Below are 13,616 nucleotides of genomic sequence, written 5' to 3'. Positions count from 1 at the left end.
AACTGCATATATACACTCAAGGAGATCACAATAACTCCTTGAGTTATGAGGATAAAGCACAAACTGCTGTACTAGCTTAGCACTTTGAACCTTCCAATAATTGCATAAAAGCACCTGGAATAATTGTTTATCATACAATCTTGTACTTGATTGCACAATTTGTCTTCTTTTGCATATTGGCTGTTTGTCAGTAAAAAAGGGGGCAAATAGGAAGTAAGTGATTGCAAGCCAATCAATGTAGTTTCAGTGGTAGGCAAATTAAAGAGCCAAGGTTCCACATGACAGGCTTGTCAGAGAGGTTAAAGTATCGAAGGGACAGGCAAACAGGATTCAAAATTGGCAAAGGAGTGATTAAATTTGCTGATAATACAAAAATTGGCCAATGAAGAGGAAAGCCTTTGAGACCAGGAAAATACAAATGACCGAGTCAGTTTAGCAGTGAAAAATGGCAAATTGAAATCTAATCCAGAGAGATTATCTATTTGGAGAGCTGCATAAAATGAGGGAGTGTGTAATAAATGGGAAGTATTGAGTGGCATCAACATAAGATGAATTTACCACAAGAAACTGTCTATTTCAGTTTTATTATATTTTAATACATTTTAGGCTTTAATTAATGTAATTAATGTCAAATAGACTGGCAATGAAATGAATCACACATGAGAATTTTAAAAAAATGTATTTTAACCTTTTTTCTGGTTTCCATTCTTAATCTGATTTTTCTCTATCTGATCTGGCACTGAATTACTGATTCTAATTTAAACTTCCTGGATCAACCTGCTCTATTGATTTCACTGTATTGTTTGCTGATTAGATGTTCTATTTGCCTAGTTCTCCCAGGCACTCCATAGTGGGTGTCATGTCAATTCAACCACCTGCTTACAAAAACTTCCAGTGTAAAATTTCAGTGATGTTAAGGTTTAAGGAATTGCAGGTGTCAGTTTCCATGAATACATGCCCACTCTCTATCTCTGGAATACAATTGTTTGCTAAGAACATTACAGATCAGAATCTGACAAGCAATTTACACAGTGCACCGTTTCGGTAGCAGGCAGAAAGTTTTCTTTCATGATTCATTTAAAAGATTACTGAAGTCATAAATGGATGAAGTGACTCACTGTATAGAAACAAGTGGTGAACTGCAACTTCATTTTAACTTCCAAAATAATTCACTAAAGGTAAACAATCTTACTTTAGGAAAGCATATTGTGATTTAGCGTTGCAGAATAATTTTCCAAGTTCAATACTTGCTCAAATGTTTGGCACTTGAAACTGTTAAATCGTTAGAGGGCTCAGAGGAGATTTACCAGGATACTGCCTAGATTAGAGAGCATGTCTGATGAAGATAGATTAAGTGAGCTAGGGCTTTTAGAGGGAAGGATGATAGGGGACTAGATAGAGGTGTACAAGATGATAAGAGACCTTAGATCAAGTGGATGGCCAGAAACTTGTTCCCCATGATGGAAATGGCTAATACAAGATGAAATGATTTTGATTCTGATCATTTTTAAGGTGGTTGGAACAAAAGATAGAGGATGTCAGAGGTAAATTTTTTTTTAAACACAGAGTAGTGGATGTGTGGAACACCCTGACAGGGGTGGTGGCACAGACCATTACATTAGAGGCACTTAAGGAACTCTTACATAGGCAACATAGATGATAGAAAAATGAAGGGCTATGTGGGAGGGAATGGTTAGATTGATCTCATAGTAGGTTAAAATGTCAGCACAATATCAGAAGGGCCTCTACTGTGCTGTAACATTCTTAGCAGGACACTAAGACATGAGCATTCAAGTGAAGTACAGATACTTATGTCATCCTTTCTGCATCAGATTTGTTCCAAACTATACACTCAGTAGTTACTTTATTAGGTTGGTAACACAAATATCTAATTAGCCAACCATGTGGCTGTTATTTAATACATAAAAACATGCAGACGTGGTTAATGGGTTCCATTGTTGTTCAGACCAGAACATCCGAATGGAGAATAAATGAGATCTAAGTGACTTTGACCATGGAATGATTATTCAAGCTAGACGAGGTGGTTTGAGTATCTCAAAAACTGCTTATCTCCGGGGATTTTTAAGCACAATCTCTAGAGTTTACAGAGAATGGTGCAAAAACACACAAAAAAAACACATCCAGTTAGTGGCATTTCTGAGGGCAAAAACACCTTATTAATGAGAGGTCAGAGGAGAATGGATAGACTGGTTCAAGTAGACAGGAAGTAGACAGTAAATCAAATAACCATGTGTTAAAACAGTGATGTTCAGAAGAGCATCTCTGAACACACAACACATTGAACCTTGAAATAAATGGGCTACAGTAACAGACAATAGGTGCAGAAGTAGACCATTCAGCCCCTCGAGTCTGCACCACCATTCTGAGATCATGGCTGATCATTCACTATCAATACCCAGTCCCTGCCTTGTCCCCATATCCCTTGATTCCCCTATCCATCGGATATCTATCTAGCTCCTTCTTGAAAGCATCCAGAGAATTGGCCTCCACCGTCTTCCGAGGCAGTGCATTCCACACCTCCACAACTCTCTGGGAGAAGAAGTTCTTCCTCAACTCTGTTTTAAATAACTGACCTCTTATTCTCAATCCATGCCCTCTGGTACTGGACTCTCCGAACATCTGGAACATATTTCCTGCCTCAATCCTATCAAATCCTTTAATTATCTTAAACGTTTCAATCAGATCCCCTCTCAATCTCCTCAATTCCAGTGTGTACAAGCCCAATCTCTCCAATCTCTCTGCGTAAGACAGCCCTGCCATCCCAGGAATCAACCTAGTGAATCTACGCTGCACTTCCTCAATTGCCAGAATGTCCTTCCTTAAACCTGGAGACCAAAACTGTACACAATATTCCAGGTGTGGTCTCACCAGGGCCCTGTACAAATGCAAAAAGACATCCTTGCTCTTGTACTCAATTCCCCTTGTAATAAAGGCCAACATTCCACTTGCCCTCTTCACTGCCTGTTGCACTTGCTCATTCACCTTCATTGACTGATGAACTAGGACTCCTAGGTCTCTTTGTATTTCTCCCTTACCTAACTCTACACCGTTCAGACAATACTCTGCCCTCTTGTTCCTGCTTCCGAAGTGGATAACTTCACATTTATTCACATTGAATGACATCTGCCAAGTATCTGCCCACTCACCCAGCCTATCCAAGTCTCCCTGTATTCTCCTAACGTCCTCTTCGCATGTCACACTGCCACCCAGTTTAGTATCGTCAGCAAATTTGCTGATATAGTTTTCAATGCCCTCATCTAAATCGTTGACATAAATCGTAAAGAGCTGTGGTCCCAATACAGAGCCCTGTGGTACCCCACTAGTCACCTCCAGCCAGTCCAAGACTGGCTGTCTTACGCAGAGAGATTGGAGAGATTGGGCTTGTACACACTGGAATTGAGGAGATTGAGAGGGGATCTGATTAAAACGTTTAAGATAATTAAAGGATTTGATAGGATTGAGGCAGGAAACACCCATTCACTGCTACCCTTTGCTTTCTATCTGCCAACCAGTTTTCTATCCATGTTGAAACCCTGCCCCCAATACCATGAGCTCTGATTTTACTCACCAATCTCCTATGTGGCACCTTATCGAATGCCTTCTGAAAATCTAGGTACACAACATCCACTGGCTTACCCTCGTCTAACATCCCTGTTACACCCTCAAAAAACTCCAACAGATTAGTCAAGCATGATTTGCCCTTGGTAAATCCATGCTGGCTCGGCCTAATCCTATTACTGCCATCAAGATGTGCCACTATTTCGTCCTTAATAATGGACTCAAGCATCTTCCCCACGACTGACGTTAGGCTAACAGGGCAATAGTTCTCCGTTTTCTCCTTCCCTCCCTTCTTGAAAAGTGGGATAACATTAGCCACTCTCCAATCTTCAGGAACTGATCCTGAATCTAAGGAACATTGGAAAATGATTACCAATGCATCCGCAATTTCCTGAACCACCTCTTTTAGAACCCTCGGATGCAGACCATCTGGACCCGGGGATTTATTAGCCTTCAGTCCTATCAGTCTACTCATCACAGTTTCTTTCCTAATGTCAATCTGTCTCAATTCCTCTGATATCTTATGACCCTGGCCCATCCATACATCTGGGAGATTGCTTGTGTCCTCCCTGGTGAAGACAGATCTAAAGTACGCATTAAATTCTGTTGCCATTTCCCTGTTTCCCTTAACAATTTCTCCCAATTCATTCTTCAAGGGGCCAACACTGTTCTTAACTATCTTCTTTCTCTTCACATAGCTAAAAAAGCTTTTGCTATCCCCTTTTATATTCCCGGCTAGACTGAGCTCATACCTGATTTTTTCTCTCCGTATTTTTAGTTAAGATCTGCTGTTCCTTAAAACTTTCCCAATCATCTGTATTCCCACTCATCTTAGCCCTGTCATACTTCTTTTTCTTTAATGCTATACAATCTCTGACTTCCTTTGTCAACCACTGTGGCCCCTTCCCCCTCTTTGAATCCTTCCTTCTCATTGGAATGAACTGCTTTTGCATCTTTTGTATTATCCCCAAGAATATCTGCCACTGCTGATCCACTGTCTTTCCTGCCAGGGCATCCGCCCATTTAACTTTGGCCAGCTCTTCCCTCATGGCTCCGTAGTCTCCTTTATTTAATTGCAACACTGACACCTCTGATCTGCCCTTATCCCTCTCAAATTGTAGATAAAAACTTATCATGTTATGATCACTACTTCCTAATGGCTCCTTTACTTCAAGATCACTTATCAATTCCTGTTCATTACACATCACCAAGTCCAAAATAGCCTCGTTCCTGGTTGGCTCAAGCACAAGCTGTTCCAAAAATACATCCCTTAGACACTCCACAAACTCCCTATCCTGGGGTCCAGCACCTACATGATTCTCCCAGTTCACCTGCATGTTGAAATCTCCCATAACAATTGCATTACCTTTAGCACATGCCAATGTTAACTCCCTAATCAACTTGTACCCAATTTCCACGCTACTGTTTGGGGGCCTGTACACAACACCCATTAGGGTCTTTTTACCCTTACTGTTCCTCAGCTCAATCCACACAGACTCTACTTCCCCTGTTCCCAAGTCACCTCTTGCTAAGGACTGAATCTCATTCCTCACCAACAGGGCCACCCCACCCCCTCTTCCCATATTTCTGTCTCTACGATAGCACGTATACCCTGGTACACTCAATTCCCAGGCCTGATCCCCTTGCAGCCATGTCTCCGTTATCCCAACAATATCGTAGTTCCCCATTTTCATCTGAGCTTCAAGCTCATCTGTCTTATTTCTGACACGATGCGCATTCAAGTATAGAATTCTTAGCCCATTCCTCCTCTCTTTGCTTAAAACACTGTCTATTGTACCTAACCCAGCTCCTTGAACTTCCATCGGGCTAACTGCACCTTGAATTTTGATGACCTTCTCAAGATCAAAACCTTCTACACATTTAACTCCATGCTCCTTCTGACCAACCCTCTGTACATGTAACTTTTCCAACACATGTTCTGTCTCACCTTTCTCCTTTACACAATTAATATTTGGGAAATGTGTATTCCCCACCTGTCCCTTATTCTTCATTATATCAATCTTCTCTCGTAATCTGGATCCCTGCCCCCTGCACATCTAGTTTAAAACCCCCCGAGCAGCACTGGCAAACATTCCTGCAAGAATGTTAGTACCCCTCCAGTTCAGATGTAGACCATCCCTTCGAAACAGATCCCAATGTCCCTGGAACAAAGACCAATTATCCAAAAACCTGAACCCCTCCTTCCTGCACCATGCTCTCAGCCTCGTATTAATGTGCATAATCATTCTATTCTTCGCCTCACTCGCACGTGGCACAGGTAGCAATCCCGAGATTGTCACCCTGGAGGTCCTGCCTTTCAGCTTCACTCCTAACTCCTTGAACTCTCTAAGCAGGACCCCCTCACTCACCTTACCTACATCGTTGGTCCCTACATGGACCACTACTTCTGGGTTCATGCCCTCGTTCTCAAGAATAGCCTGCACCCAATCTGAGATGTCCCGGACCCTGGCACCAGGGAGGCAACATACCATCCGAGACTCCCGATCTGCCCCACAAAATCTCCTATCTGCCCCCCTGACTATAGAATCCCCTAAAACTATCGCTCTCTTCTCTTCCATCCTCCCCTTTCTAGTTGAGGGTTCAACCTCTGTGCCAGAGGCAGGACCACTACCACTCATTCCTGGTAGGTCATCCCCATCAACAGTACGGTATACTTATTGTTAATGGGAATGGCCGCAGGGGTGCTCTGCTCTCTCTGCCTGCTCCCCCTGCCTCTCTGGACCGTCACCCATCTGCCTACTTCTTGGATTTTTGGTGTGACTACCTCCTGATAACCCCTATCGATCTCTGCCTCTGCCTCCCGAATGATCCGTAGTTCATCCAGCTCCCGCTCCAACTCCCTAACTCGGTCTGATAGGAGCTGCAGCTGGATGCACCTCTTGCAGGTGTGGTCATCAGGGACAACTGTGTTGACCCTGACTTCCCACATACTGCATACGGAGCACACCACTGCTCTGACTGTCTCCCCCATACCTGAACTGGATTAATAGAATGTCTAAAAAGCACCTAGTGACCTTACCTTCTACCCCTCAGTGAGCAATCACACAGGCTTACCGAAGTCCCCTTACGCCGAAGCCCACTTAGCCAAAGCCCAGGACTCTGCTTCCACGGACTCTGCTGCCTGCTCTGAAAAGAAGTCCTGCCTTTTAAAGTGCGCGCTCGACGCTGACGTCACTCGCGCCTACGCAGTTCCCCCTCCTCCACAGGTATTGACCAGGTAGGCTTAAATCCTACCTACACGGTCGAATTCTCTGAGCTCCCAGCTGAATCACAAGCTGTAACTTCCTCCCGATTCAAAAGACGACCATGAACACTATGTTCTGGCCAGTTTATTAGGAACAGGAGGTATCTAATAAAGTGGTCACAGAGTACCACAAAATTACTCTTAGAATATACTGATATTGTTGACACACCAATGGATGATACAAAGATGTGTTTATCCAAAGAAAAATTCAACACAGATTTTGGAGAAACACATCAAAATGCTGGAGGAACTCATCAGGCCAGGCAGCAGCTATGGAAAAGAGTATGGTCGATGCTTTGTGCCGAGACCCTTCATCAGGATCAAAATAACAACAATATTCTTTTCCATAGATGCTGCCTAGCCTGTTAAGTTCCTCTAGTATTTTGTGTGTGATACTTGGATTTCCAGCATCTTCATATTTTATTTTGCTATAGATTTTGGAGAGTACCTCAACTTATCAAAAAAAGCCACTTTAAAACATGAAATGCCAAATCAATTTGAGATCATGGAGCCTACAGTCACTGGTGACATTGTTAATAATGACATTTTTCCTAAGAGATGGGCTCCTTCTGTGATTAAAAAAAACTTCAGAAATGATTTTGAGTTAAAAATCAACTTCTTGGGTAAATGATACTAGAGGGTTTAGTAATAGTTTATTTTTGGAGATTATTGGTACAGCAGAAATAAAAATAGGATATTTGATGATAAAACTTAGTCAATGCATGACACTCAGCTGTTATATACACCCAGCATCTATGATCCATCATGAACACCACAAAGGCTTTATGAACTGAGGACTCAGCCTCTTCGACCTGATTCTCCTGGACTTTGTTGATGTGAAATCTACATCAATGTAGGGTGGCATGGTAGTGTAGTGGCTAGCATTTCACTTTACAGTGATCAGAGTTCAATTTCCATTGTTGTCTGCAAGGAGTTTGTATCTTCTCCCAGTGACCACATAGGTTTCCTCAGGGTACTCCAATTTCTTCCCACATTCCAAAGATGTACCTATCAGTAGGTTAATTGTTCACTTGTATAATTGGAGGCACAGACTCAATGGGCCTCCAATTACTGTACTGTACCTCTAAATTAAAATACCGAAGCCCTAGATAACATGCATCACTTCTGTCATCATAGTTCAATCCTCAGTAATGATTAAGCCTCGGCAAGTAATTTCAAGATAATCAGCCAAGCCTCTGCCATCTTTGGCAAACATTTCTATGTGTCTAGAATAATTAACTACTAATCCTGAATACAAAGGTGAGTGCCAAAGAACGTCCCTCCACGGTCCAAGTACACAAGAGCTCTTTACCCACCACTGTACCCAAGTGGCTTGCTCAAAGAGGCCCGCATCTATTAACTACTCTGCTTTGTTCAATGACTGATTTGTTGAGTATACAAAAAATGAGAGTCCAGCTGCAGGCGTGAATTAAGATAATCATTCACACCATTTTGAAAGCTCACAGAAGAATTCTTCTCATATGATAGCAAAGTTACCATCTCAGAAATGACAGAGAAAATAAAGAGATGAAAATTACCAACACTCAGATGACCATATATAAAGCAAAAAATTTCTCAGAATGGGATCTGTAGACAGAAATTAAAAATAATGTGGAATAGCATATTGTAAGAATAAAATTCCATTAAGATAATTACCGACAAAACACTAACAAAAATACTGACAGCCATAAATAAATTAGGCAATATAAGAATGACATATTGTGATGAGTCAGAATGAAACAACATGTCAGTTATGATGTAATAACTTGCTCATTTTATAGGACAAACCAAAAAATAGAACCACTGAAACCTCCAGGGTACCACATTAACCATACTAGAACCATACCAGTAGGAACCTTTGATTAAAATCACAAAGTTGAAAGATAATTTTGATCATAATAACAAGGGCAACAAAAATTTACAGACATACTAATCGATTGCAACCTACATATGATCAAACTAATCATTATTATTTTCACGCTGACTCACTTAGAATGTGTACGGATGAAAAACAAAACAGGAACTGTTTGTAAGGAAGAAGAAAGTTTTGGGGAAAAGAAGCATGATATAGTGTTTTGCATAACAATTCAATACCTAACATAATTGTGATTCTGTCTTTTAGCATATATCTGTCCAATTAACGCTGCATTGTAAATTCACATTTAGATCAGGGATTTATAAGACAACTTTAACTCTGTTGAACTTTATGCAATAGTAACTCAAGAGCAATTATTGACAGAACTATCAGTAAGAATCACAGGAGATCTTGCTATAAAAGTACCTATTTTAAATCATTGCCTGAACTGCTTCAAACATTGCAGTTTTAAAACTAAATATTTGAATTTAATATTATAATACAAAATAAATTATAAATACACTTATTTATATCATCCTCGCCAGCATAACTATTTCCATGTTGTCTAATTACCCATTCACCATCACTAAACTGTGGTTAAATTAAGTTAACATCAACAGGAATTTATCCATTCTGGATTCCAAATTTGCTGATATATATTATAAATCATAGATTTTAGAATTAATAAGCTACAAGATCTAAATCCTTGCTTATTTAATAAACATTGTTGACCAGTAAACCCTTTTCTGGCTTTACAATTCTGCAGCTCAGAATTTTCAACTTGAGTTGTACACTTCAAATATATCCTCTGATAAATGCTACCAGAATGAAAGATACAATAATAAAAGTGTATACATAATTCAGAATGCAAAAAATAGGTATGTGTAAGTGATTTCAGAGCTCCAAAAATCATAACCTCAAACAGTAAACCAGTACTAATTTTTCCAGTGAAATAGTCTAGTGTTAGATTAACAGAAGAAATTGATCCAAAATTATTTAATACATTTTTAATAAATTATGAACACAGCAGCAAAAAAAAAGAATAATTTCAGTATTTTGATCTAATCAGTGTTCATTAAATAGAAAGTTCCACATTATCATTAGAGCTTACATGTAAAAGTAAAAGCATGTATTTTGATTTTTTAAGTAGTGTGTAATTTTCAGACCACAAACATATTTCTCCAGATGTATACTTTCTGACAGGACAAACCAGTAATAACGATAAAGTCAACCAAGCACCTGTGCTGAAATATCACCCTACACCACATAATAATGCTGCTAAATGAGCAGAATTCATTAATCACCTGGATGCCATTCAAACTGGTGCACAGACTTTGATTCTCCAAATATTATATAAACTTCTTTTATTTTTCTTATTTAGAGATACAGCGTGCATCAGGCCGTTCAGGTCCAATTTGCTATGCTACCCAGCAACCCACCTATTTTACACTAGTCTAATCACAGGACATTTTATAATGACCAACTAACCTACTACTCACATCTTTGGACTGTGAGAATAAGCACCTGGAGGAAACCCATGTGGTTACAGGGAGAAAGTACAAACTCCTTAGGTCTAGTGCCGAAATTGAACATCAAACATTCCGAAGTGAAACGCTTGGAGCTTCATTGCCAAAAGTGAATGCAGGAACACTCATGCAGCTCCGAAACTGCTAACTGCTATGCTACCATGCGCCCTTGATAGATAAATAACACTTGTGCAAGCATCAACAAGTTAAAAATTAATATTTTTAATCACTATATCAATAACAAAACAGCAGAGTATTAACATAGGAATTTATACATTGGTATTAAAATTGTTTTGAGGAAACAGTTCACGGCTATAAAATTAAATGATGAAAATCATATAATTGGTCATTGCAATTACAATAATAATGGAAAATTAATCATTAATAGTTGTAAAATGCAAAAAAATGCAATATGTGACAAGTCCATAAAATACATGTAAATACCAAAGCAGACACTGGTACTGACCAAGAACAAAACTAAATTTGAAACAAAATCTGAAAATCACATAATTGGCTCACAGCCAGATGCAACATTTCTTGAAACAATTGCAAATTGATGTTTTTTTAAACAAAGAAAGACTCATCTGAACAAACAGCTAGTGAACAAAAGCCTTTAATTATTCACTACTGCTGATGTGATCAGCATTACGTGTACTATCAGCAATGCACATGAAGTCCAGTTAACAACTCGAGTCTACTTTATTACATCAAACTTAGGACAGTGCCGAACCAATTAAATTCATAATGAAATGGCCAACTAAACTGATCCCCCCCTGCCTACACAATGTCCATATCTTTCCATTTCCCTCACATTCACGTGATGTAAACATCTCTTAAATGTCTATATTATATCTGCCTGTTAACATCCATCTCTGTGATGGACAGAACATTACAGCACAGTACCAGCTCTTTGGCCCATAATGTTGTGCTGACCTTTAACCTACTCTGAAAATCAATCTAAACCTTCTCTCCCACATAGCTCTTCATTCTTCTATCATCTATGTGCCTATCTAAGAGTCTCTGAAATGTATCTGCATCTACCACCATCACTGGCAGGACATTCCACACACCCATCACTCTGTGTGAAAAATAAACTATCTCTGACACTGCACCCCATACTTTACTCCAAATCACCTTCAAATTATGACTTCTTATATTAGCCATAAAATTTATTATGCATATTTTATGGATAAATTCACTTTTATCAACTCCTCTCAGCAACAAATACAATATTTACCTAAATATTACAATATACATCTTTCAGATAAAACTACAAGATAATTCCAAACACCTCCATCCGTACCCATCAGTTTCCACTAAAAGATTTAAAGTTAAATTAGCTTTATTGCACTTGAAAGCAAACAAAATGCTTCTGGAAACAATCTACAAAAAGCATATATTTTTTCAGTATTTCTGTTCATGACAATTCATTTATTAGTTCTTACCTGCAGTTTGGGGGAGGATCAAGTGTAATTTCTGCGAGTTCTTTCTGAATCCTGTAAGGAGGCACAACATGACAGCTGTTCAATAGGAATATATTATTTCCGAGCAACACACACAAAATGCTGGAGGAACTCAGCAGGCTAGGCAGCATCTATGGAAAAAAATACAGTCAACATTTCTGCAGGACTACAATTCCATTTTAACAAACCAATGATCTTAGATTTTCATACTACCATTACTCGAATTCTAACCAAGTAATGTAAAACTAGTATTTCGGTGATATAGCACAAGATATATTCTTACCACTTGAATATCAATGAAAAATTAAGAAAAATCAGCATCAGATTTAATATTATTGGCATGTCATAAAATATGCTGTTCTGCATATATAAAATAAGAAGAAAGCATGTCCTAGGTGATGCAGGGATAAATTGCGAACTTGTGGATAAACATAGCCTGTGAAGTTCCTCCTAGGTCTTCAGTGCAAGGAGAACATTAACACAGATATGCCTAGGCACAAACAGGAAAGTTAACAACATGCAAATCCAGGGCACTACAATAGCGTGGTGCTTCGTGCCACGCTATTACAGCTCATGGCATTAGTGTTCAGAGTTCAATTCCGACATCATCTGTAACGGGACTGTTCATCCTCCCTGTGGAATACGTCAGGTTCCCCGGGTGCTCTGGTTTCCTCCCAAACTCCAAAGACCTACCAGTTACGTTCTTTGCATATTGCCCCATTATGAGGCTAACCAGGGGTGCTTGCTTGTGGTGTGGCTCAGCTCAAAGGGCCGGAAGGCCCTATTCCATACTGAATCTCAATAAATAAACAAACCAACCAACCCAGGGTGGATACCACTTTGGCAATTTTCCACTATTCAAGAAGGGTGTCATATTATTTAAGCAGAAGCAGCTTTAATGCATGAGACCTGCTTTGACATTATTTAAAGATTTGTCTCAGCTTGTCCAAGTCATGAATCTGATGCTGCAAACCACTTCTCAGGTAACACCTCTTAAGTTAAGCATTAATCCTCATACCAACCTACAAACATAACCCTTAGCTTCTGGTCACCTGTCACTTCAATTCTCCATCCTAACTGATCTCTCTGCTTTTGACTTCATAAATTGTTTGAACAGAGTTCACTGTAGTCACTAGGAATAATATCTCATCTTCTATTCAAGCACATTACAACCTGTAGGGCTGTCCAGCAATGCTCTCTTTTCACTACTACCATCAGGCTCCTGAACTGGTGTGGGGAATTTCACTCACCACAACACAGAACTGATTCCATAACCTAACGACTCACTTTCAGTGACTCATTACAACTAATGTTCTCAGTACTTTTGTGTTTCTTGGGAGAATTTGTCTATGTTGTTTGTTCATCTTTATGTAGATATTTTTGTAAATTGTATTGTACTTACTTATTTTCCTGACAATGCCTACAAGAAAATTAATCTCAAGGTAATATATGGTAACATAGACTTACCTTGATAATAAATTTTATTTTGACTTAGGGCAGAAGAATGATTTTATTAATTTCAGGTGACAAGTTGTTGCAGGTTATGACAGAGCCATCCAGTTCTGGTGGAAGAGGAGAGAATGCTGCAGGTACAGGTTTGAGCAACCCTATCCAAAACGCTTGGGGCCAGAAGTGTTTTGGATTTCAGATTTTGGAATATTTGCTTGGGGATGGGACCCAGGTAAAAACACCAAATCCATTTACATTACATATTCAGTTTATACATATATCCTGAAGGTAGTCTTGTGCATGAAATAATAATGCGTACATTGAACCATCAGAAAGGGAAGCTGTCACTACTTTGTTCACCCAGGTGGATGGTCAGTGGTTATTAGGCATCGCTATCATTCCTGACTCTGAATTTATGTGTTACTGTTAAGCAGTCTATGTCTTAGACTTGTTCTTCATACATATGTACCAATGCAACA

The 13,616-nt window shown here is 39.4% G+C and overlaps 1 protein-coding gene across 3 annotated transcripts in view; it reads right to left on the bottom strand.

Annotated features, from left to right (window-relative positions):
* The window catches only part of ube2e2 (ubiquitin-conjugating enzyme E2E 2), a 180,037-nt gene that overhangs the window by 143,614 nt on the left and 22,807 nt on the right, over positions 1 to 13,616 (bottom strand). For 2 of the 3 annotated variants that reach the window (XM_059944968.1, XM_059944967.1), the window contains exon 3: positions 11,671 to 11,721. The exons of the other annotated variant lie outside the window; for it this stretch is intronic. In XM_059944968.1, the coding sequence (XP_059800951.1) occupies positions 11,671 to 11,721 (51 nt within the window). The remainder of the gene's footprint in view (positions 1 to 11,670; positions 11,722 to 13,616) is intronic. 3 annotated transcript variants of the gene reach the window in all.

This window comes from Hypanus sabinus, chromosome 20 (assembly GCF_030144855.1).
Source record: "Hypanus sabinus isolate sHypSab1 chromosome 20, sHypSab1.hap1, whole genome shotgun sequence".
Taxonomy (NCBI): Eukaryota; Metazoa; Chordata; class Chondrichthyes; order Myliobatiformes; family Dasyatidae; genus Hypanus; species Hypanus sabinus.
Note: the sequence above shows the minus strand (reverse complement) of the source record. Positions and strands in the feature narration are given on the sequence as shown.